At 34.6% G+C, this 27,367-nt stretch overlaps 2 protein-coding genes and 1 pseudogene across 7 annotated transcripts in view; 2 read left to right on the top strand and 1 right to left on the bottom strand.

The window, feature by feature from the left end:
• PPM1E (protein phosphatase, Mg2+/Mn2+ dependent 1E) overlaps positions 1–27,367 on the top strand; it is a 125,309-nt gene that overhangs the window by 35,168 nt on the left and 62,774 nt on the right. The gene's annotated exons all lie outside the window — the stretch shown is intronic.
• Positions 15,229–27,367, bottom strand: part of TRIM37 (tripartite motif containing 37) — a 162,281-nt gene continuing 150,142 nt past the window's right edge. For 3 of the 6 annotated variants that reach the window (XM_074319741.2, XM_074319742.2, XM_074319745.2), the window contains one exon: positions 15,229–17,057. In XM_074319741.2, the coding sequence (XP_074175842.1) occupies positions 17,044–17,057 (14 nt within the window). In that variant the 3' untranslated portion in view covers positions 15,229–17,043. Of the gene's footprint in view, positions 17,058–18,759; positions 18,822–27,367 lie in introns of those variants that run through there. The other 3 variants (XM_088802115.1, XM_019736345.3, XM_074319743.2) reach the window with 2 other exon arrangements.
• On the top strand, positions 21,169–26,160 carry LOC109449765 (double homeobox protein A-like; annotated as a pseudogene).

Raw genomic sequence — 27,367 nt, 5'->3', positions numbered from 1 at the left:
TTAAATTATAGAGAGTTCACATTTAAAGCATTGACTATCATACTGAACATTGTAGAAATTTAAAATTCTGTGTCTATTTAATTTAGAAGATTTTTTAAAACTTCCTTTTTGCCTTTTTGAGCAATGGACAGATGATCTGGAGGCAACCCAGCAACAGATTGGAACATAGAGCAGAACTAGGTGTACAGTGTCAGGGAGTCCAATTCAGTGTATATTTACTATGTACAAGGAACTCGGATAGACACTTTAGTGGGGGAGGGAGGTTGAGGTGGATATAAGGATGAATAAGAAATAGTCTCTTAAATATTGTAAAACCCAGTGGGAGAAATAGATCAGTAAATAATAGAAAATGGAATAACAAATGTTAAACCCAGTTTGCAGTAACATGCTGTAGGGGAACGTAGGAAAGAACAATGGAGATTGATTAGAGAATCAGAGAAGTTTTCACTAAGAATGTGGCATTTAAGTTGCTTCTAGAAAAGGAGTAGTATTTGGATAGATGGAAGATGTTGGGAATAGGAGTGAAAGGATCTCATTTTGAGGGATTGGTAAATAATAGAGGCATGTATGATTAAAGCCCCAATTTTGTGGAAGGATAAATAAAAATGACTATAAGGCCAAACTGTATGAGTGTTTAATTTTTGCTGTGTAATAATATTGATAGCAACTATTATTGCTCTAATAATTTTATGCACATAAAGAACAGCTATGAGAGGTATTATTACTGCCCCCAGGGCATACACAGTCTTGTGTGATTTTGTGAAAAGATCTGGATTTGAAAGTTGACTTTGTCACTTAAACGGTACATGACTTTAGACACATGACTTGATATTACTGAGTATTGGTTTTCTCACCTATCAAATATGGATAGTACCTTCTTTAGTAGTTTGTTTCAGGGCATAGGCTGTGCACTGCATCAGGCCATGTGCAGCATTCACATGGACCAGGCAGGGGCTGGCAGTTTTTTTTTTTTCTGTAAAGGGTGAGATAGTAAATATTTTAGGCTTTTGCAGGCCATAAACTATCTATCTGTTAGAACTGCTTAATCCTGCTGCTGTAGCACAAAAATAGCCATAGGCAATGTGTAAACAAAATAAAGATTAATAAGAGGGTGTGGCTGTATTCTAATAAAATTTCACTTACAAAAACAGGTGTTGGGTCAGATTTGGTCCACAGCCCAAAATTTGCTTGTCCCCAACATAGACCCAGATGTGAATGGTGCACCGTTGAGCTGTGCAGTTGTGGCACAGGTGGGTTTAAGGAATAAATTACATGGGCTGTAAGAAATATTTATAGCCCAAATATTCCAGCTTAGTACATGTGGGTGCTCAGTGAAAGAAATCTGTACGCTTTCCCCTCTTCCCTTTTAAAGTTGTTACTATGGAATTGTTGGGTAAACCACATAAACTTTCGCCCTCAATTTCAGAATTCTCAGTAGGAAAATAAAAACTACCCTTCTACCAAAGTAACTATAATTAGGTATGTGAGTTAGAGTGATAATATATGAATATTGTTTTGAATTCCTTAAAATCAGTGTTCAGTTGAGTGCCCTGTATCCAGCAGTCTTAACACAACATGAGGGGGAGTCCAAAACTAAATTGATGGTACTATTCAACATCTCATGTGATTTATGCGATTTACTTTGTGTAAATGAGGATTGTAACCTGGGGAAGATATACTGCTTTGAATCGCTGCAAAATTAGCATATGGTAGCATGATAGCATATGATAGCATGATAGCATATGATAGCATGATAGCATATGATAACATGCTGTCCTGGTTTTGAGCCCCACCACACAGTTTTTGTCAGACTGCCACTGCATCATTCTTGAAATGCAAGTAATAATGGAGAAAAATCCTATGTTCTAGTAGAGATGTCCAGTAGGGGTGGGGAGTATATAGGCTTTCTCTTACTTTTACTTAGTGATAGCTTTGTTAATGCTGTTCCTTTCAAGGAGTTTTCTTTCTCTAAAAACAAACAAACAAACACCTCTGTATTTCTCTAAGTAATTCTGTTGGTGCGCAAGTAAAATGTCTGGATGAATATACACCAAACTGAAAAGACTCACTCCTAGAGGGGGACTCAGATGGGGAACAGGGGAGACCCTAGTTCTGGCTACATAACATCTAAATTTTTGCAATTGTATATATATTATTAGTAAAACTGAAAAATAATAAACCATAAAATGGCCAAAGAAGTCATGGCCAAAGTGACCTCTACTCCCTCAGCTGTACCCCAGGGTAGCTAACCCGAGACCCCTGGGTGAGAGGAGGTTTGGGTGTGGTTTTTCACTGTAGGGAAGACAGGACTGGCTCTCAAGGAGTGTTTCTTGAGGTGTTTTTCCTTCTCAGTACTTTGAGAGTTCTCATATCAGATTTTGTAAATCAAATGTTGATTGTCTACTAGGGCTGAATTTGACATTACTTTTGAGTCTTGGTTTAGGAATACCAAGTTAATTGCTCATTTTAAGGTATTTTATGCTAATCATTGTTATGAGATTATGATGTTGAATTGCCATACATAATTCTGTTCTCCCACTCTCAGTATTAAAATAACTTTATAGTTGTCATTTTAAGTGTGGAATAAAGGATTTCCTACTTCTACATTTGAAAATATTTCCTTTTCTTTACTCTGTAATAATATGTACATTCTACCTACCTTATGTTTTTTAAAACCATTTTTATTGTGGTAAAATATATATAACATAAAATTTACCATTTTAACTATTTTTAAATGTGCAGTTAAGTGGCATTAAAAGTGTTGTGTAACCATCCCTACTGTTATCTCCAGAACTTTTTCATCATCCCAAACAGAAACTCTGTACCCATTAAACAATAACTCTCTCTCCCCTGCTTCCCCTGGTAACATCTATTTTACTTTCCATCTCTATGAATTTGCCTATTCTGGGTATCCTGTTCATATAAGAGGAATCATGCAATATGTGTCCCTTTGTGTCTGTTTTATTTCATTTAGTATGTTTCAAGGTTACCCAAATTGTAGCATGTGTCAGACTCATTTTTTTAATGGCTGAATAATATATTTCATGGTATGTATATACCACATTTTGTTTATTCATTCATTTGTTAGTGGACACTTGTAATGTTTCCACATCTTGTTTATTATGAATAATGCTGTTATGAATATTGGTGTACAAATTATCTCTTTGAGTCCCTGCTCCCCTTTTTTTGAGTATATACCTAGGAGTAGCATTCCTTGATCAATTCTATGTTTAACTTTTTGACAAATTGCCACACTTTTTCACAGTGACTGCACCATGCATTCTGTTTTAACAGATAGTTTTGGAATGCTTATTAGCTTATTTTGAAAATGTTTACTGTTTTCAATTTAATATATGAAAATGTCTTGGAATTTCACAAATGTATTATCATTTGGGGACAATAACATTTCTAGACTTGCCTTTTTAGTATTTTTCTGTTTTTCATTTCTCCAAATTTGAAGTATTAAATACTGATTTCTTTGTCATACGTTCACTGAGAAGCTAGAAAAATTCTTACATTCCTGCAAGTGAAGTATTCTATAAATAAGCATACCACTTCTCAAACTAGTTAACACTTAGGATTCCCAAGCATTCTGAAACTTGTATGATAAAAAAAAAACACTACATTTTTTTTTATCTCCTGGAAAATATATGAATTTTCCAAGAAGAATAAACTCTAGTGTTTTTCTGAAGTTAAATCTGTACTCTATCTAGTTCATTATCAGCATCTTACTTAAAAATTAAATAATGTTAAACAGGAAAAAAGGAGTACTTAATAACAAGTGTTACTGAGTACTTTCCGTGTGTCAGACAGACCCTGTGCTAAGTATTTAAGCTCATTATCTAATTTAACCTTCCCAACAACCTATATTGGGTAGGACCTCTTATCTTTATTTTATAGATGAGAAACTTGAGGTACACAGAGGGATTAAATAAGTTGCCTAAGGTCACACAAGTAACAAGTAGTAGATTTTATTTACTTCAGAACATCTTTATCCAAAAGCATATTTTAGGACTACTAGTTGGCCCTGACAAAGATTATACATACATGTATATGTATACATATATATATTTCATATACACATATACATAAATATCAGCCCAGATCACTTAATATTACTGTTGTAGGCATACAGAAAAAATTGGATTTTAATTATAGAAATTTGAAGGCTACTTATTTTTATAGCCTTTAATTAGTGTAAGCTTTTGATGTAGTTCCCAAGTTCACTATTTTCTTGCTATTCCATGTAATGGCAACCCATATATGAGCCAGTGATAATTATATCACCTAGATCCTGGGTAAAATTTACTACTGATGGTTCCCAGCTCCATTTTGTACTATGTCATTTTGTAGTACCTTTCTCCTGCTTCCTTGAAACTTTCTTGCTTCCTGGAAAAACCTCTTTTTGTAAGCTCCGTAAGGACAGGAATCTTTGAACAGTGCCTAGTTCAGAAGTGATCAATTTACAGTTTGGTGAATAACTGTAAAAATCTATTTTTCTTTATAAATCCTTATCAAATAAGATGACAAAATCTTATAACTGTTGTTATGGTTGTTTATCTGTGCTCTTTAATTTTCCATAGTCATATTTCTAATTACTTGTTTTTTCTTGAATACATGACAAACCATCTAACAATACAGGTGATAAAGGGCATGGATTTTGATGTTGGACCGACTTGGAATTAATCCTGAGTCCACCCAGTACTAATTATATGACCTTGAGCAAGGTACCTAACGTCTCAAACCTCAACTTTCTCATCAGGAAAATAGATTAGATAATAGTAACTACCTCCCAGGATTGCTGGGAGGATTAAAGAAGGATTTGCATACATGTGATGTGCAAAATTAAGTGCGGGACCCATTTTCATGTGGGATAAATGTTTTGTTGTTGTTGTTTCAAATTACTTGGGATTCAACTGTGCAAGATGTGATCAATGTCTTAAAGGAATGCACCTATTAGGCTACAAATAGGAAATAGGTATATGCATGACTTTAAAACACTGAGAATAGTGGAATAAAACAGACTGAATGCACATCTGTGACTTTAAAAATGTTTTAAATTTTTGAAATTGTATATATTTAAGGCATACACTGTGATGTTTTGATATACGAGATCTGACAATTAAGTTCGTGAACTTGTTGCAACGCTGTTGCTAACCTTTTTTGATATCAGAGGGATTATTCATTATGAATTTGTACCAACTGTACAAACAGTTAACCAAGTTTACTATTTGGAAGTGCTGAAAAGGCTGCTTTAGAAGTTAGATGAACTGAACTTTTTGCCGACAATTCATGGCTCTTGCATCACAACAATGCACCAGCTCACACGGCACTGTCTGTGAGGGAGTTTTTAGCCAGCAAACAAATAACTGTACTGGAACACCCTCCCTACTCACCTGACCTGGCCCCCAATGACTTCTTTCTTTACCCAAAGATAGAGGAAATATTGAAAGGAAGACATTTTGATGACATTCAGGACATCAAGGGTAATACGATGACAGCTCTGATGGCCATTCCAAAAAAAGAGTTCCAGAATTGCTTTGAAGGATGGACTAGGCACTGGCGTTGGTGCATAGCTTCCCAAGGGGAGTACTTCAAAGGTGACCATAGTGATATTCAGCAGTGAGGTGTGTAGCACTTTTTCTAGGATGAGTTTGCGAACTTAATTGTCCGACCTCGTATGTATACATTATAAAATAATTGTCACAATCAAAATGATTAACATATCCATCACTTCCCATAGTTACTATTTGTGTGTGTATGTGGTGAGAACACTTGAGATTTATTCTCCTAACAAATTTCAAGTATAAGTACATTATCATTAACATCACCATACCGACATTAGGTCTCCAGAATGTATTCATGTTTTTACTGAAAGCGTTTAACCTTTAATATATCCCCTTTTCAACCCTATCCCTAAGCCTTTGGTGACTGCTATTCTACTTTCTGTTACTATGAGATTAACTTTTTTTTTTTTTTTTAAGATTCCACATAGTATAAGTAAGATAATGTGGTGTCTTTCTGTGTCTGGCTTATTTCACTTAGCATAATGTCCTCCAGGTTAATCCATATTGTCACAGATGGCAGAATTTCCTTCTTTTATAAAGCTAAATGATACTCCAGTGTGTGTGTGTGTGTGTGTGTGTGTGTGTGTGTGTTATTTCTTTTGGACATATATCCAGAAGTGGGATTTCTAGATCATCTGGTAGTTCTATTTTTAATTTTTTGAGGAAATTCCATACTGGCTGTACCAATTTACATTCCCACTAACAGTGCACAAGGGTTCCCTTTTCTCCACATCCTCACCAATACTTGTTATCTTTTAATTTTTTTTATAATTGCCACCTAACAGGTGTGAGGTGATATCTCATTGAGGTTTTGATTTACATTTCCTCGCTGATTAGTGATGTTGAACATCTTTTTATGTACCTGTTGGCCATCTGTATGACTTTTTTGGAAAAATGTCTATACAGATCTTTTGCCATTCTTTGTTTTTTTTACTACTGTGTTTCCCTGAAAATAAGACCTAGCTGGACAATCAGCTCTAGTGTGTCTTTTGGAGCAAAAAATAATATAAAATTAATATGTTAGCTGGTAGGAAGATTGTCAAAGATGGAGCCAGGTTCTATTCCCCTTCTCTTCTGGCTTTATACTAAGCTTAGGTTTTTCCTAAAAATAGTGTGTCCACATTCTTAACGGTATAGCCCATAGGCATTTTAAACTTACTCTTTGAATTGAGATAATTCATATTTTAAACACAGATTGGCCATGGATTGAAAATATGAAAATTTGTATCTAATAGGGGTTCTTTTCTAGACTACACTGTGCTTTTTTTCTGTAGGGAAATTCTAATTCTAACAAGCATAAGTTTAAGCCTGTGGTTGATAATCAAAGCTATGATATCAGCCAGGTCTGCCATACTGTCAGGACTTGCTGTTGGAGAATGTAGATTATAATTGATTCTGTTGTTCAGGGTCTGTAACAACTGCAGGCTGCCAAAGTCAGTTGCCCCACTTTCTCTTCCTTCTCACTAATAAAGTAGTGAGGCAGCAGAGTGTTGTGAAAAAGGTATGTTAGGAAAGCTGAGTTCTGATTATTATTGCTCTTCTTGTTTGACCTAGGGCAAACCCTTCCAGCCTATTTTTTTCCTGATTTTCAAAATGAGAATAATATCTCTTTTACTTCTGTCAACGCGTTATTTTGCATCAGATAATATAGTTAATGTGAGCACTTTATAAACTGTAAAGGCAAAATATAAAAATAAAGTCTTATCCTCATTTCTGTCACTCAAGGAGACTGGTATCTAGTTGAACAGAACCTGAAATGGGCAGATTCCTGTTACGTAAGCATTTCTGATAAATTGCTCAAGGACTGGAATGGGCAGGAAAGGAACTATAAAAGTAATGGGGAAAAAATCAAGTGGGTACTTGCATGAAAGGCAGAGTTACTTGAAATTCCAGGCACAGGAATGGTTTCTTAGGATTGTGATTATGCTATTCTCTGAAAGATTTAGGTGAAAGGGGAAAGACCTCATTTAATAATTGAATATGTTTTATATCAAAATACAACAGTAATGAATATAGGAGAATGGTTCTTATGTATCCATAGTCATCCTTTGAAATTTGGAAATAACATTGCTGCTGCTATTTGGCTTGCCTGTTGTTTGGTTCTTAATTTTTTCTCCTTAGGAAATTGTCTTTTGTACATTCTTTAATTATTAAAAACAATTATTATGACAATTAGATTCAAAATAAACAAGGTATGAAATTTAATATTTATGCAAATTAATAAGACTATCCCCAAATATTGATGTACAAGATACTACATATACATTTAAAACATGAATTATAGTTGGGGAAAAGGGTTTGAAGGGAGATGAACACATAGATGAAAATCTCAGCTCAGGATAAAAATGTATATAACAATTATCGGTCAATAAATTATACGTAATTTAAAACTTTTTTTGGTGGGTAAAAACGGTAGATTGCCCTAACTATAGCAGTCTTAATCTGAGTGATCTATTAACCCAACACTTTCTGAGACTCTGTATCATGGGCACAGATCCTAAGAAGCTGCTAATTAACTGCTACGTCCTGCAGAATAAACTTTTTATTTTTAAGCCACGTATACTCAAAAACTCTTATCAGTGAAGGTAGACATTCCTCCAGTCTAATTATTATTATTATTTTAATGGAACTAATACAATCATTTTGAAAAGAAAAAGGATTCAGTTGTAAAATATTTATTCTATTTTTCTTAATGAATTTACATTGCCTTAGCTGCTGATAAATGTTATTTAATGCAAATGCCAGTGTTTACTTCTTTGTCTATTTTCTTGCATTTTTTTTAACTGTGGAGAGAAGAAATTCACTTAAAATATCTAAGCATATTTCAATTCAGAAAACTGTTGGTAGTTTAGAAAGCTTTGCATTAACATGCTATTTCTTTAGGAAATAATGCAAGAAAATGCAGAAGTTTTCCATTTTCTGACTTAGTCTATATAGTTTATAGTACATTTCTATATTCTGCATAGAAATGTTTTACTTTTAGTGGTCCCTGACATTTTTCTCAAGTTTACTCAGAGCAAATGAAAACTGTTTTAGTGTCTTATAAAAGAAATTTAGCTGGACAGATCCAGCTGTTGCATTTATAAATAGCCACTGATGTCTGAAGCAATAAAGGGTTTACTCAGGTTGTTATGGCAACTAAAATTCAGCAGAACCTCAAAGATAAGCTATATTGAAGGAGCAGAGTATATTAAAGATACATTTAATCTAATTATATGATAGAAATTATTGCTTGCTATCATTTTAGATTACAAGAGAGAAATTAGATTCCACTTGTCAATGTAACTTACTATCCTTAATGTACAAAGATTCTGTTACTAACTTACGGGCTGTATGGTTTTTGTATACTTTTAAGGAGGTTTTCATGCAGTGGTTGGTGATGGATTCTTTTGACCCATTTAAAATCTCTTTCTCTGTCCTCTTTGTAATGAGTTCAATGTTTATTTAAATCTGTGGGCTAGGATTGGGGGTACATTTTTGAGTCCATGGACTATGGCAGAGCCTGCATTGGTATGAGTCCATGATCTTATTAATGCTTTATCCAACTGAACTGACCAGTTAAAATCTTTTAAGACCATTTAAATAGGTAGATCTATTCAGAGATTGTTACACAGTACCTCTGGGAGTAGAACATTAGCATCTGTAGATTTTTGAAATTATTTTTACTCAATGCAATACATGTGCAAATTTTTTTTTTGTAAAGTGAAATAGTGTATTATAAACTTATAATAAAAGAGCAATCTCTTCCTCTGTTTTTCTCTATCCCCAAATTCTCAGAGACAGCTATTTTTAATTCTTTAAGTTGTTTCTTCTGGGATTTACCTCTATGTCTCTAAAGAATGTTTCTTTCTTTTTCAATTTTAGATAGTAATTCTTTCCTACTTTGGTAAAGATTTAACAATCTTACACAACTCCTGCTATCACTTAGCCCACTGCCCCATCCCTCACCCCCGCCATATAATCATACTGCAATTTTGGGTTGTAGGTTCAGAGTTAAATTTACTCTGCATGATAAGTAAAGATAATTTTAAAACTTTTATTTTGAAATAATGCATTATCTTGTCCATTGTTAATCTTTGAAATTTAGTCATTTCCTAAATTTAAAAATTTACTATTAAAGTCTAATAGCTATATGCTAGCTAGTCTATATTGATTACAAAATTAATGAAAGTTAGATGGGTTTGACAGTGATGGAAACATAATCCATGTTTTTTTAACTTTGCCATCAATTCAGTGACATCCCTCATCTGCATGAATACTCAATAATTCAGAGGCATTTTTAGTTTCTTGCAGTTGTCATTTTAGAAAAAATTGGTCCTGGAGGTTAGTAGACAAATAATTTGAAATTCAATTAACAGTGTAACTGCAAGAGCTTTGGATAAGGGATTGTGTGACCATCACTAAGTTTCTAGAATGGTGTCTGCATTTAGTGTTACAGCAGTCCCCCCATCTGTGGGGGCTATGTTCCAAGACCCCCAGTGGCTGCCTGAAACCGTAGATAGTACTGCACACACACACACACACACACACACACACATATACGTACATATATATAATGTTTTTTCCTATACATACATATCTATAATAAAGTTTAATTTATAAATTAGGCACAATAAGAAATTAACAACAATAACTGACAAATAGAAAAATTACAACAATATACTGTAATGAGAGTTATGTGACTGTTGTCTCTCTCTCTCAAAATATCTGATAACAGATCTGATAACTGAGAGGGCTACTAAGTGACTAACAGGCGGGTAGTGTATACAGCGTGGAGATGCTGGACAAAGGGCGGATGGGGTTGGATGGCACAAGATTTCATTCATCACACTACTCAGAATGGCCTGTAATTTTAAACTTGTGAATTGTTTATTTCTGGCATTTTACATTTAATCTTTTCTGACCATGGTTGACCATGGGTAACTAAAACCATGAAAAGTGAAACTGCAGATAAGGGAGGACTACTATATGGTATAAAGGCAAAAATAACAGATTTAGAAAACATCATTTTATGGAAATTTTCTACTGTGTTATTCATATTAGTTTTAAAATAAACTATTGTGTAAATTTTTTTCCTTAGTAATTTTGGCATCTAAAGATAGACACTACATAATGCACAAATGAAACACTTAAGCATGGAATCATGGAATTTCTTCTGTGGTTTTATTGCATTTGTATTTTGTTTTTAAAAATTTAGTATTTTCACATTCATAAGTGACCAAATATATAGCTTTAATTTTGGACAAACATTTTGTTCTGAAAAAAACATGTATTAACAAATTATTCGATATATAATAATTTTAGATTTTTAGTGATTGATAGCATTTTAGTATGTACTCTAGCAAACAACTCTACGTCATACATGTCATGTGTATGTATATATCTGTAGTATGCTAATGTGTCTAATTTTAAAGTCAGAGGGGTCAAAGTTAGTTTCCAAAGCATTGCAAAGTTGTGAGAAAGTCCTGATGTTACCTGAACCCATATTTGAACTAAAACATACAATCTTCATTCCTTTTTATGACAATAAGGAGACCCTGTCTCAGGGGACACAGGATTCTCTCACAGTCACTTGCTTTCAATCCAGCTTTCACTTCATACTTTCCACCCAAGATGGTTATATATCCTGACCTTACATAGCCTCAAAAGAAATGGAAAAAAAATCTCAGTGATTTTACTCTAGCTCTTCATGAGTATTGCAGTGACTTCAAATTTAGATAACTTAAAGCTCTACCTTTTCAACCACCTTGCTGCGAAATGAATTATTTTTTGCTGATTTAAACACAGAGAATCCAAAAACAGGTATCAAATTCATAAAGGCAATATGAAGAATGGAATACCATTTTGTAAATAATTTGATACTTACTGTTTTTGAACAGGCATCCTGTTGATAGGTGAGCACATTTACACAAAATGCATATAGATTTTAGAAAATGTCTCCAAGTACTTCACCAAACACAAAAAAATGTAAATATTGTAAATTGCCCCAATTGAATTTAAATTGCTGTTAATATCCTGTTGATGACCCTAGGATACTTTAATCCTACTAAGAGAGTGACTTGACAATGATTTACCATACCTACATATAGAATCCTCTGAAATATAGGATATTCATATTCACTGATCAAAATATGAAAGTGTTGATGAGACTTAGGTGAGAGGAATCAGTGCAGTGTTCATTCTTTTCCCCCATGCTTTCTCAGATTACTTGAATATATTGGCCACTTCTTACCTTTGGAACTTTCACTTTTCCAGTATATGAGTAAATATTTTCTTGCATTGTTCTTTTATTTTTACTTCAAGTCTTTGAAGTGCTCTAATTTCAAAGATCTGGATACATAATTGCATCTTCTTTTTATTAGTTTCAGGTGTACAAAACAATGTAATAGACATTTACACCCTTCACAAAGTGATAATGCCTGTCCCCCAATCTACTATACCCCTCTGACATAGTATATAGTTGTTACAATTCCATTGACTCTATTCTCTATGCTGTACTCCATATCCTTTGAATATATATATGTGTGTATATATATATATATATATATATATTATATGTGTGTGTGTGTGTATACATATATATAAAATTACAGTTTGCCATTCATTGTTATTCAGTTTCAGCTTCAGGTGTACACTGCAGTGGTCAGGTATCTGCACCGTCCATGAAGAGATGAGATTATTGATATGCATAAAATACTAGAGGCGGCTTACAAAGTTCATAAAATGCATCAAGGCAATCAAACAAGATAAACTGATATAAAAACATAAGAACAGAAAAACAATTAAGCAAAGTGTAATGTTGATTAGACTACAGAATGTGTATGTTAAAATCCTAAATGCTTTCATGGGATAATATATATGAAGGTGCAAAGTCCAATGCTTAGAAAATAGGCATTCAAAAGTTTTGGCTTAATTTTCATTTTTGCTTGACACTACTTTAATTCCATCTGATTTCTTTCATTGACTCATTCTAAAAATATTTATTGAGTTCCTACTATGTGTCATGCCCTATTAGGCCTGGGGATACTAGAGTGAACAAGACAGACATGTTTCCTACCCTTATGGAACTTACATTCTACAGGGGGAGGCAGACAATAGACACTTAGACACAATAATTAAATAATTACAGGTGGTGATTAAGTTTTTTGAGCAAAATCAAACAAAGTAATAGAGTTACTGGGGGTAGAGTTACTTTCACTTGAGTAACAGGGAAGATGTTTCTAATGGAGCTGGCATTTAAGAAGGAGCCAGCTGTGCAAATATTTGGGAGAAGAATATTTTAAGCTGAAGGACCCAAAAGTGCACAGGGAATAAACTAGGTGTGTTCAAGAGTCAGAAATAAGACCTGTGTGACTCAAGCTTAGCAGGTGAAGAGGAGAGTGGTAGGAGAAGAGAGAGAGATCTGGAAAGAAGCCAGATCTTTTTTGTCCACGGGCAGTGACTTAATCTTTCTGGATCTTAGTTTCTTCCTTTCCTATTGTGCCACACCCATTGAATTGTTCAAACGCACTGAACCTAGTTATTTATTACCAGCAAGGTTTTCACTAAATCTACTAAGTCTAGCTAAGGTTTATGTCTTCTAATGGTCAAACTAAACAGAGAGATGCTTTAGTATTTCCCTTGCTGGTTTTCTTGATCCGATTCACAGAGCCGATACTCAACAAGTTAACTCTCCACTTGTTTGATACCTGGCCCACTATCCACTTTATTTATGCTAATTCTGGCTGGGATATACATAGGTAGAAAATTCTTCTATTTAAATCTTGTTTATACTGTAATGTTCTTCCCTCAAATATGTTTCCAAAATTCCCCAAATAAAAGTTTCTATCTCTTCGTTTATGATTTCTTGCACACATTCTTTCACGTCATTGCATCCTACCCTTCAGCTATACCTTAATGACTAGCAATTGGCAAGAGTTTATCCAAACTCTTAGGCACCTAAGTCCACCTTCTGTCAAATTTGACCTCTTTCTTCTCTAATAATTTAGCTTGTCATATGAATTTTTTCCTTGCATGTCTTTCCCATGCACATCCTACTCTACGTACTTCAACATGCTGTGATAGACAATATATGACCCCTGTGTCAAACTAACCAGGTTTGTAGCTTGACTGTTAATTACTAGTTGTGCGACTGACTAGTTACTTAGCCTAAGCCTCAATTTTCTCATCTGAAGAAAAGGGGTAATAATAATACCACAAAAAGGAGTGTATGAATTAAAAGACTTAATATGTATGGAAGTATCCAGCACAGCAACTAATAGGTAGTCCATATAACTAATTAGTTTACTTCCCTTCCTGTCCTGTTGCTTTTACTTGATTTACTCCAGCTCTGTACAGTAAATCCTTCCTAACTGATCTCTCTGACTCCTATTTTACCTCTTTTAGTCTATTCCAATTACCACTGAAAGTTTAATCACACAACTCGGATTGGGCCTCTCCTGAAAGATCTTCAATAATTTCCCATTACCAGTTGTAACAGGTAATAGCTCCATGATAGTCTCAATGCAAGAAATGCTGTATTTCTTAATTTTGAAATTAAATTAAATAGGCTTGAACCCTTGTTACCAAGGTTTCAAGAAGACCAGTATCACACATTTTCCGTGATTTTTCTCCTTTTCTAGTCCTTCAAGAGTTCTAGATGTCCTAAGGGTCACTGTTCTGCCATTTCTCTTTGTGATCACCCACTTTGCTATTAAGCACTAATTTTCCTCCACCTGCCTGGCACTGTGGTTCCAACTGAAACAAGATTCTTTTAGGCTTAGCCATAAACTGTGTGACCATGCAGTGGCGGAGCAAGGAGAAATGGTGCTACAGTCTCATGCCAAGTACAGATACTAGAGATCCTTGCCGAACTCTACCCATGTAGCCATTTCCATGTAAAATACTAACAGCTGGAAGATTCTGATTTCCATGCTCACTGCTGAGCCAATAATCATTTATCTATTTCTTCGGGGATCCAACAACCTTATTAGGGTTAGGCCATATAAGTCTTTTATTATGTAAGCATACAAGATGCCATTCCTTCTGGGACCATCGGTTTACTTACCTCTAATTTTGTAGTAATCAATATGGAATATTGTTTCTTGGTTCCTGGTGGCATTTAAGGAAATAGGGGCCGATCTGTGGGGTTTGCTGTTTATTATACTTGACATTAACTTCTTAAGTCTTTCATGAATTTACAGTCTCGTAGTGGAAACAAAGGAGTATTCAACCAATTACACTACCAGCCAGAATCTGCCTTTAAGGTGCATCCACTTTAAATATAGGTTGGATTGAACTTCTTAAATCATAAAGAGACTTAACAGTACTAAAGACTGTTAATAATAATAGCTGACATCTATTGAGTGCTTGTTAGGTGCATTTGCTAAGTGCTTTAAAAGTGCTTAAGATAATCACATAAAGTAGATACTATTATTACGTGATTTTTCAGATCAGAAAATAACTTGTCCAAGGTCAGGTTACTTGGACAGAGGAAGGACTGGAATGCAGATCTGTTTAAAAGCTTTTAACCTATACTGCTTCTCAAAAGGCTGTGATGTACTTTGAGCATTTAAAATACATTTTATTGTTTGTAAGACATCTTGTGACTTCATACATACATGCACACGTGTACACACACACACACAAGTAAAACTGAAATCAAATTTTATGAAACTTAATGTGATGAACTCTGATATTTCTATTGTATTTATTTTTTAAAAACATTGGTCACTAATAAATTATTTTTACAATCCATAATGGGTTTTGACACTGAAAAATATACTAGTATGGTATGTAGGAGAATACAATTTGAACAACACGGGTCTGACCTGCATGGGTTCAATTATACATGGATTTTTTTCAATAAATACCCGTACTGTTTTCAATCCCCCATTGGGAGTCTACAGATGTGGAGGGCCAACCATATGCATTGGTCCACGCTATTTTATATAGGGGACTGGAGCATCTGTATATATTGGTGTCTGTGAGAGGTCCTGGAACAAATGCCCAGTGAATACTGAGGGACAGTTAAGTTTTGGGGGAATCAAAAGTGCCTATAACACCCACATTGTTCAAGAGTCAACTGTATTTTTTTTTTAATTTTAGGGAAAGCAACTCTGAAAATTATGAATGAGGAGATTTTGAAGATAAATAAGAGTTCAAAGAAAAAATTGAGTTTGTATATATTAGTGCCTGATATGTTGACAATTTGTTCTATTCTAGTGTAAAGGCTACAGGCATTCAATAAATTCTAAAGAGGAATGAAGTAAAAATGTCTTGTCAGTAGGAAACATTTTCTGGGTCAAATATCTTTCATTCTGCCCAAATGAGGGACTTGGCTCTGAAAGCAATAATTGACCTAATATTTTCTAAGTGTATAATAATACAATATTTATTTCGATTCTATGTTATTATCCTCTCTCCTGACTTAGTAGAGCTCTTGTATATAATATAAATACCAATAAATTACCTGCACTATATTTGTGATTTCATTTAACACTTTCTTAATTTAAATACTGGTAGGAAATAATAATATTTTTCTTTCCTGAGTCTCAGTTTTTGTAACTGCAATTACAGAGGAGCTCATTCTCATATTCATCTCACAAATACCGTATGTTAAATATTTATGATTAGACCTGAAGAACCTGAGAAGGATCCAGCCACATGAAGAGTGTGGGGGACAGGGGTCCAGACAGAAGGGTAAAAAGCCCTGAGGCCAGAGAGCTGCCATTGTGGCTGGTTTGGTGGATGAGATAGAAGGTCACCAGAAACAAAGTTGGAGAAGTTAGGAGTCAAGTCAGACCCTCACAGGGCCTTTGTGACTCCTATAAGGAGTTTGAAATATTTTCTTAAGCGAGGAAGTAACATGGTCTGGTTTATATTTTAAGAGGGTAACTCTGGCTGCTATGTGGAGAAAGGACTGGAAAGGGCAAGAATCAGAGTAGGGCAACCAGGTGAGAAGCTGTTGCTAATCTATTTGGGCTCGGGATAACTATCACTTGGACCACGGTGGTAGCTAAGCAGATGGAAAAAAATGGATGGGTTCAAGGTGTATTTTGGGGGTAGAATCAATCAAAGTTGCTGATATATTAGATGTGGGGATGAGAGAAAGAGTGAAATCAAGAACTCCCAGGTTTGTAGGGTGAGCAACTGGGCATTCGAATCGTGGTGCCATTCACTGGATGGAGAGAACCAAATAGGGCAGGGCCAGATTTCAGGGGGATGTGTTAGTTTCCTAGGGCTGCCATGACAAAGTACCACAAATTGTTTGGCTTAAAACAATAGAAAAATGTATTCTCTCTCAGTTCTGGAAGGTAGAAGTCAAAAATCAAGATACCAGCAGGTTTCACCGTGAGACTCTCAGAAGAGAATCCTTCCTTGCCTACTCCTAGCTTGTGATGGTGTGCTGGCAATTCTTGGCATTCCTTGGCTTGCAGCTGCAGCACTTCAGTCTCTGCTTCCATCTCTACACATCATTCTCCACGTGAGTGTGTGCCTATGTTTCAAGGACTAGGGCAGAAAATAAACAAAATCAGCCTGGAGCATGTTGGAGTGGCAGAACATGAGAAAATACTGAAAAAAAAAAAAAGCTTCGATTGGCGGTTGTCAAAGGAGCAGAGGAGCAAACTGAAAGAGCTCTCAGTGGTCAAACTTGGAAACATTTGAACAAAAAGAATAAAATAGTATTGTATTATAATTCAAATCGTAAAATAAATATCCATGAGCCCATACTGGCACAAATAATTGGATAAATTAATAAATGGAGGTGATGAGACAAATCTCCCCATACAGAAAAATGCCAAATATGTGGGGAAACATAACTCCCCACTTCTTAAGTGTAGGCTGCATACAGTGACTTCATTCCAAAGAGTACAGTGTGGAAAGTGGGAATGGGGAGAGAGGAAGTAACTTGATAGGAGAAATGTGACAAATGCTCCTTCAGCCAGGTGACCAAGGTCTACATCAAGAGTCATAAACCGTATAAATAGCAAATACCCTTGTTACGATGTGATGACAATGGCATTTTACCTCTGTGACCTCCCTCACAAAAGTTCCTAACCCCGGTCTAACCATGAGAAAAACATAAGAATTCAATGAAACAAGACCTCAGCAATCAATCTTTGGAATATTAGACTACTGCAAAAACATGATTTCTATGATATGTACCCATGAATAAGAAAACCATATACATACTAACTGGCATTTCACAAGGTCTCTTGTTTTGAACTAAGAGATACTAAAGAGACACAAAGACCAAATTTTTAAAGTTAAATATTTCTGTTGATAACCTTTTATTCAGTTGTTATTATCATTTGTTTCCTTAGACAATTGGACTGGTTCTCGTATGTATTACATATAGTAGTGCTGTTAGGGAATGATGTGGCCATGTTGCTCCATTAGGCTAGGCTTTGCCTATGTATGAATGCCTGGTCTTAAACAATGTCGCTAATCATTTAGGAGAATCATGTGATCAAGTGTAAATTTGCTGAAAATTTAGTAAAAATTTGGGTATATGCTGGTAACATCATTAATTAGTATTTTCAGGAAGAAACCAATGGTAGTGTATAGCAACCTAGCAAGTAGATTTGCTTTTACAGATTTATCCCTGTTATTCAGTTTATGGTTTATGATTTTTTCTTTTTTTTTGGAATAGCATAAACACGTTTATTCCCTAATCAAAGGGATGATCTTAATTAAATGAACACTTGGAAATAGCTGCATGTAAAATGTTTGTGATAAAGATAACTGAATACAGTAATCAAAAAAAAAAAAAAAAAGCATGGAGAGATTTGCTCATTGAACTGTTTATTCGTGCAGCCAATTCCTGTCCGGAAGGATGATGGAATTTTTACTCCCCTTTTTCATAGACCCGAGTACAGGTGGCAATGTTCATGACGCATTCCACAACTCATTTCCCGTTTTCCAGTTTTCTTGTTATTGTGCTTTCCTTCCCATCCCATTCCTGATGTTGCATCAATGCGCCGTTGACAAAACTGCACCCAGTCTGAGTTTTTCTGCCATCAGCTGTAGTTTCTTCAAACTTCTCTCCCAGGTTACATGAAAACTGCGTTGTTTTCAACATGCTCTCAGTTTTTATGGTGAGGTATTTGCTTGTCAGTGGTGAGGACACAGCCTAGTTTGGCCATGGCACCCATTTTTCGTAGAGCCATCCCTACTCCTAATTCCTTCATGTACTCATCAAAGCCTCTGCTCTCCACTAAGAGCCGTCCTCCTACCAGCTGCTGAATGGAGGCCATGGTGGGCGATGGCGGCCTGCGGGGGGAGAGGAGCAGAGTGCAGCGTGGGGAGCTTGGCCTGGTGTATGATTTTCAACCAAATGGGATAAAGTCTTTAAAATGGTATACCACTGCATATCTATCTATCTATCTATCTATCTATCTATCTATCTATCTATCTATCTATCTATCTATCTATAATACAGAGATCATCTTCTGGAATAACGTAACATTCCTTTCAAATGTGAACCGTACGTCAATCTTTTTTCTCCCAATTGGAGCTACTATTATTCCAAAATCGAGTCTGTAGTCTTTTGTTCAGCAATATTCAACACTTGCATACTATCAAGATAATGAACATAATTGAAAGAAATGGGTTTGTCAGATAAGACAATGAATTTTATTAGAAATGTTCAGTAGAAATGTTCGTTGAGATTACTTTGCTGTTAGATTTAGGCAGGGGATTTCAGATGAACCTATTTCCAAAGGGGTTACTTATTTTTTAATAATAAGGAATATTTTCACAAAATAATATACTACTTTCTCTTATGTCATTCCAATAACAGTGCCAACATCACAGATTAACTATAATCCTAGCAGCAAATTTTAAGACCTATTTGTAAATTAAGACCTTAAAGTTCAAATTTTTAACTATGTAGGGTAAATGCCTGGAATTCTACTCTGAAGTGTTTTCTCTCTCTCTCTCTCTCTCTCTCTCTCTCCATATAGATAGATAGATAGATAGATAGATAGATAGATAGATAGATAGATAAATAGATAGATATAGATATAGATATTCTCTCTATATATCGTATATATCATATTATATATAAATGATTGAAAATGACGTCATTGAATTCTATGGCTTTTTTAAAAAATCAATTGATATAACTTTCATTGTTTTAATAATTTGGAAGCTCCTCTATGATAGCAAATAATTTATGACAAAACCTTACCCAATGTGTTTATTATAAATGCTACTTCCTACGTATTATACTTTGTTCCTCTAACAAATATTTTGAATTTTTTTCATTCTTTTCTCAGATATATAAATAGTGTAACACAAATTAGAACATTTTGGGTTTTGGTTTTTTTTTACTTCCTTAAGAAACTTCATTATTACCAAAACTAAAAGATGTGATTGAGAAATATAATGCTCTAATTCCTTATTCTTAATATTTCTTATAAAGCCATTACGTTTTTCATTCACATTATTTATGCCATCATAGGCCTAAACTCACATTTTATCCAATACATCTTCAAGGTACTACAGATAAACTTTCATAACTCTTTGTAGGGTGTATCTTTTCACGATCAGCAAAATTTAGGGATCGCCCTCTGATGTTTTCTACAGATATATTCACGATTGACAGCAGGTATTTTACTGTACTATTGTTTCAGTTTATAGCATCATCATTATGGTTTTTCTAAAATAATAGCACAATCTTTTCTTTAGATATTGTTTTCAAATGATTACAGTTCCCAAGAAAGAAACTATACCAATTTGAGTCTGAAATATCAAATCTTGAAGGAGAATACAAAAATTGTCTTCCAAGTGATGGAAAATCATTTATGTATTAAGAGAAGTAACTTGGCTCTGGTATACTGACTGGCAAAAAGAACAATAGCTAAGGTAGAAACAGCCAGACTAAAGTGTGATCTTCGATGGATTAGAATGAAATATTCATAGTTTTCTTTCTCCATGATTTTTACACTGCTGTGGAAATAAGTAATACTACCCAAAATGAGAACAAATGGGCTACTGTTCAAAGCTTGCTATACAGACACCATCATTTGCATTTGCAGATTCACAGGGAAGTGGAAAAGTTTTATTATTTAAAAAAAAAAAGATTTTAGATATGCTCTGATCGGAGATTGTTGACATGGGGAAACTGAAGTGGGCTGACTAGAAACCTGGCATCTTAGGTTATTGGTTTGGAGAGCATATTTGTCTTTCTCTTATTGGTCCTGAGTTGAAATAATGGGGTGGTGGGTAGGCCATGGGCAAAAAAGAAAACAAAACAACAACAATAACAACACACCTATAAAACTAATAAATAAAAAGAAAAAATATTACAAAAAAACAACAAAAGGAAGGTGGTGGTTATTGACCAAATCCTGACTCTTTGGGCTGATTGCTGCAGAGGATGTGTTTTGGCTTTCCAGGAGGTTGTCGAAGAGATTGTGGGTCAGAATTCTATTGTCTTGTATGGTCTGGCCATTGTCCATTTGTATAGTTGATCTCTTCTACTGAAGAACTAATAGATTTGTTTTATAATTTTATAGCTGATTATATTCATGTAGCTTTGAGAATTCTATCAAGATTCTAATAGTTACAGAAATCTTCCCAGAAGAAAATAATGTTTCATGTCTGAGAGTATAAGATGAATTATGCCAAAGTGTTCACGCTGTAAGTCAGTATGAAGGTGTCATTACACAGGTAGAAGTGGATTCTGGACCTCAGAGGCACCATTTACAATAATAATTCAGTTGGGCTTTGAGAAATTAGTGAGAACCTGGTTTGGACCACCTCAAAGAGCCTTTGGGTATTTTCTTAATGACTTACTGAATAATTAGGACTTTCAAAGATGTAGAGGAGAAAGTAACTGGCCTTTTACCATGGGAAACTGCACATACTAGCAATATCCTATACCGCCTATATAGAGGAGATTGATCAGCTATGATAAGGAGGATATTTGAGTTCCGACAGTTTTTTAAAAATTAAATCTTTATTTTGAGAAATTTCAAATTTTAGGTATTTTATGTAAAAGTAATAAAGCATGAATAGATGAAGTTAAAGTACGTTTTATCTCCCCACCCCCAATTTCCTCTCATTCCCCTCTTCCTGTAAGAGGCAACCTCCCTTATGAATTTGGTGTTATGTCCTAACTCATAAAATGATTATTTCTGAAAACAATAGAAATACCCTCTACTTAGCAAATTATAAACACAAAAATAGAAGGTCTGAAAGACTGCTCTGTAGATTTCTTTTAGATTAGTAAATTAACATAGCATGATGAACTTGAGAAACATTTTTCACCAAGTAGCTTAATAACTAAGGAGCTCTATATTGAATGTTAAATAGCGTATGTTCTTTGTATCAATACTAATTTGTCTAGTTAGCAGCAGGCAACTAGGAAAGAAAAAAGAAGGGTTGGGGAAAAGAACCTATGAAAGAAAGTAGGGTTTAAGTTGACCCTTTGAGGAATATGTAAAAAAGTCAGAGGGTTTCCTCTCTTGATCTTGGCTAAACCAAGTAGTTAGGTCTCACACGTTTATCTTATCTTTCTTTCTTTGGCTGTTATAGAAGCAATATTTTTTTCTTTGTTTCAAAATGAACAGGCACAATATATACTAGTAAATCCCAGTATTTCAGGTATTGCTATTTTGAGCCTCATATGGCAAAACAAAGTTTATTTTGTGAAAATTATAATCAATTCTACAAATATAAGTTGTCTTATAAATACCTATATAAAAAAACCTTTAGGTTCCGGAACATAATTTAATAGAATCCTATACATCTTGTTTTAAACATTCCTGTGATTTTCATGGACAATCACAACTGACTGAACAAAGAACTATATTTAGTACCTTATTAAAAGGGTACTGTAATTAAGTCTGTTTTAGTTTTACTCATTACTAACACCCTGGATAATACAAGAAAGGGGGGAAATTTAGCTCATCAAAGAAGAGACCCATGAGACGGTATGCAGCTAGTTTAAATCTTAGTGAAAAATCCCAGCGATGTCAGTGCATCTGCACTGTCCTTACTGACAGATGCTGTACAAAGACCTCATCTGAAGAATGAGTCCTTGGAGTACCCACGATTTTAACGTCTCTTCAAAGGATAAAAAGAGGTTCTGTTTTCCTGTTGTTGGGATGTTATATCTTGTTAAACTGACTGCATGATGCACACTGGTTTATTATTTAAGTGTATTATGAACATGAGTTTTTATTTGCTTCAAAAATTTTGTTTTTGCCTTTAGGAAGCACTTTAGGAAAATGCTATTCACTCAGTAGTAGGTATATTTGTAATTTGTAACATGTATAAAATTTCATCTCCAAGGATAAATATTTTATTTTATGGAGATATAATTTGTATATAGAGAAAATTTCTATGATCTTGAATAATTTTGGAAGGTACTTTATTTTTATTATTTTTAACTTTTTAATTGAGTTTTAGAGTATTTTCCTTATATTTATAGACAAAAGACTAGTCCTCATTTTATCAGAAGATTAGGAAACATTTCCCTATATTTAATATCCATGTTGCTTTCCAAGTTTTTTACTTTCCTGTAGATAACCAAAATGTCAACCAATGGGGAATTCTGTAATTGAACAGTGATATTTTGAAATCTGCTGTAATAATGATGTAGTGATGTATTTTTTTGGTCTTTTGACAGAAAATTGAAATACTGACAAGCTAAAAATATTTATACATGGGTTGGCAACTTGTTTTTCTAGTCCTCTTCCTGAAATGTAAGGAATTTACTGTTAAACGCTTACTTATAGAATAAGTCAGAAACTGATAGTAAATCAAAAGACTGAAAATAATTATGATATTATAATGATTGAGAAAGTAGCTAAAGAAGAGCTTGTAAGATTATTAAATTTTCAGAAAGTGGATGGTTAAAATACTCGTATATATTCACAATTAAAAATGTGCAAGTTGAATTTAATGACTACTTATTATTTCTAAATATCTATAGTATTTGAACTTAAGATGATATTTTAAATAGATATAACAGGTTTTGCTTTTAAAATTTTGACGGTATAGGAAAACTATTTGTATAACCAACATAGGTAGCCTTGGCACATTCTAGGGAAACTAAAGCTTTTTTCTCATTGTTAATGAAAAGGATAAGATTACCCTAAAGGGAAAAAAAACAAAAAGAAACTCAAGATACTGTTTTTATTTTATTTTATATTTGTAGGTAAAATTGGTAGATAACATTATATAAGTCTAAGGTGTACAACATTGTAATTCAACATCTGTATATACTACAAAGTGATTGCCACCAAAAGTCTAGTTTCTATCCTTTACCATACAGATGACCCACTTCACCCATTTTGCATCCCCTTTCCCCTCAGGTAAACATCAATCTGGTCTCTGTATCTCTGAGTTTGTTTTGTTGTATTTGTACGTTTGTTTTGTTTTGTTTATATTTCACATATGAATGTTTGTCTCTCTCCATCTGACTTATTTGACGGAGCATAATACCTCCATCCATGTTGTCACAAATAGCAAGATACATTCTTTTCTATGGCCGAGTAGTATTCCATTGTACTACATCTTCTTCATTCATCCACTGATGGACACTTAGGTTGTTTCCATATCTTGGCTATTATAAATAATGCTGCAGTGAATATAGGTATGCATATATCTTTTCGAATTAGGGTTTTTGTATTCTTTCTGTAAATACCCAGAAGTAGAATTACTGAATTATATGGTAGTTCCATTTTTAACTTTTTGAGGAATCTCCCTAGTGTTTTCCATAGTGACTGCACCAATTTACATTCCCACCAACACTGTATGAGGATATCCTTTTCTCCACATACTCTCCAGCACTTGTTGTTTCTTGTCTTTTTGATGATAGTCAGTCTAACAGGTGTGAGGTGATATCTCATTGAGATCTTGATTTGCATTTCCCTGATAATTAGTGATGTTGAATATCTTTTCATGTGACTGTTCACCATCTTTATGTCTTTGGAAAAATGCCTATTCAGATCCTCGGCCTATTTTTTAATCAAGTTGTGTGTTTTTCTTGTTGAATTCTTTATATATTTTGGAAATTAACCCCTTGTTGGATGTATGATTTGCAAATATCTTCTGTTTAGTAAGTTGCTTTTTTGTTTTGATGATGGTTTCATTAACTGTGTAGAAACTTTTTAGTTAGATGTACTCCCATTTGTTTATTTTTACTTTTGTTTCCCATTCCTTTGGAGTCATATCCACAAAAATGTCACTAACACCTATGTAAAAGAGATTACTGCCTATGTTTTCTTCTAGGAATTTTATGGTTTCAGGTCTTACATTCAGCTCAAAATGGATTCATTTTGAGTTAATTTTCGTATGTGTTGCAAGGAACTGGTCTAGTTTCTTTTAAATGTGGCTGCTCAGTTTTCCCAGCACCATTTATTGAAGAGACTGCCCTTTCTCCATTCCTCCTTTGTAATCAATTAATTGCCCTTATATGTGTGGGTTTATTTCTGGGCTTTCAATTCTGTTCTACTAATTTGTGTGTCTGTTTTGATTACTATAGCTTTGTGTAGTATAGCTTGAAATCAGGGAGCATGTTGCTTTCAGCTTTATTCTTCTTTCTCAAGATTGCTTTGGCTGTTCCAGAACTTTTCTGGTTCCATACAAATTTTAGAATTATTTATTCTAGTTCTCTAAAATATGCCATTGGAATTTTGATAGGGATTGCATTGAATCTATAGATTGCTTTGGGGAGTATGGACTTTTTAACAATATTAATTCTTTCAATCCGTGAGCACATAATATCTTTCCATTTATTTGTGTCAGTTATCACTCCATCATCTACTTTCTGATGTCCAAAAATCTGTTGCTTTTTTCCGTTCTCTCTTCCCTTTTGCTCTTTGGTATTATGTGTGTTTAAAATTCACTTTATGGTCTCCTGGTTGAAGGCTGAGACTTTAGGACTCTCTTCCAACATGGCTCAAAACAACTCTCCAAGCAAGATCACAGCAATAAATCATAAGTGAAGCAGCACCAAATTCACAGAAGATCAGTTGAAAATCCTCATCAAAGCATTCAACCAAAAACCTTTGTTTGGTTATGCTGTCAAACAAAAGATTGCTTTAGAAATCAACACTGAAGAGTCTAGAATCCAGATTTGGTTTCAGAATTGAAGAGCTAGGCACAGAGTTCAGAAAAGATCAGAACCTGAGGACTTAAAAGCAAGCCAAGACCAAGATCACCTGAAGAGAAGATTCATAGTAAAGAAGATAGACGGTGTCGTACCAGCTACACCTCCTCCCAATTATCCACCCTTATCATGGCATTTACGAACAACCCTTATCCTGGGATTGATTTCAGATAGCAACTTGCTAAGGAAATTGGGGTTCCAGAGTCAAGAGTCCAAATTCAATTTTTTCAAAATCGGAGATCTAGATTCCATGTCCAGAGAAAAAGAGAACTTGATGAGCCGTTAGAACAGAAACAAGACCAGGAACAAGATCTCTGAGATGAGGGAATTCAAGGTGTAGAAACTACATAAAATGGCACCAGTCTCACTAGCAACTCTCTTATTTCTCTGAAGCCAGAATAGGAGGGACCAAAAGATAAAGTCATTGTATCTGATGTCATCAGCCTGCATTCCAAATCTCTCCTATCCGGGAACATATCCTTCTAAACATACCTTCACTTCTCAAAAAGCTGAACCTCTGGAGATGGTAAACAGAACTTCAGGAGGCCAACAGATACAAGGCTCCACACAGCCGGCCAACGGAGCTTGGCTCCACAGTTCAGCGGATGTCAAGAAAAATAAAAATAAACTTATTCATATCGTTTTTAAAAACCAAATGAAAAATAAAAATTCACTTTACTGTTGTTTTAGTGGGGTTTCTGGAGGAAGTAAATTGACTGTTCATGGTCAATCTGCCCTTTTAACCTGAAAGTGTCTTATTCTTATATTATTTTTTTGATAGAGAAGCAGCAGTATATAATTGTTGGGAGAGTGAGTTACGGCACCAGACTGCTTGGGTTTGAACTCTGGCTCTGCCACTTACTAGCTGTTAGAGTAACCCCTACATTCCTAATTTTCCTTATCTGTAAAATGGGGATAATAACACCTACTTCATAGAGTGACCAGAGAATTAATTAAAAATAATTTTTAAAGCACTTAGAGCAATGCCTAGCGCGTATAGTATGCCCTTAATAAGTATTTGTTATTATTATTTTCTTCCCTCTTTTTTTCTGTCCTCTTCTTGGAACTCCCCTTTGTCCACAGTTAATTTCCCTAGATTGATCCTTTAACTATCTTTTCTTTCTTATTTTCTATTTCATGTTTTGTTCTACTTTCCTGGGGATTTTTATAACCTCTGTTTAATGCCTTATTTCAGTAATCATATTTTAAATATCAAATAGCTCTTTTGATATCTGTTTTTAATCTTTCATGATTTCCTCATGTCTGATCACCCTTGGTGGTCTGTATAGGTGTATTTTTTAAAGTGGTTAAAAGCTTTTTAGGAATAAGAAGACTCATTGTGTGTAAGCCTCACTTTTGGATGTTAGGATGGAGACATGGCCATACGTCACCACGAGGAGGACTTTTTTTCTGGGATTGTTCAGTTCCTTCAGAAGAGACTTTTCTAGTTTCTTGCCTGGGCAAGAAAATGCAAGTTTTCTGGGGTGAGGGTGGGGGTAGTTTCAGTATTTCAATAAATCCCTTTCTTTTCGGTTCATCTTACGTCTGCTCTCTACTCTGCCCAGTGTTCTCAAGTCTAGAATACTCCTTTTCAATTTCTGTAGAGGAGAAACTTACATTCTTCCACCAGAGCTGAACTGTGTGCACTTATCTGCAGGCATTCTATGTGTGGGAGTCAGGAGGGAAATCAACC

This window comes from Rhinolophus sinicus, chromosome 12, assembly GCF_057876585.1.
Source record: "Rhinolophus sinicus isolate RSI-liver-muscle chromosome 12, RSI-T2T, whole genome shotgun sequence".
Taxonomy (NCBI): Eukaryota; Metazoa; Chordata; class Mammalia; order Chiroptera; family Rhinolophidae; genus Rhinolophus; species Rhinolophus sinicus.
Note: the sequence above shows the minus strand (reverse complement) of the source record. Positions and strands in the feature narration are given on the sequence as shown.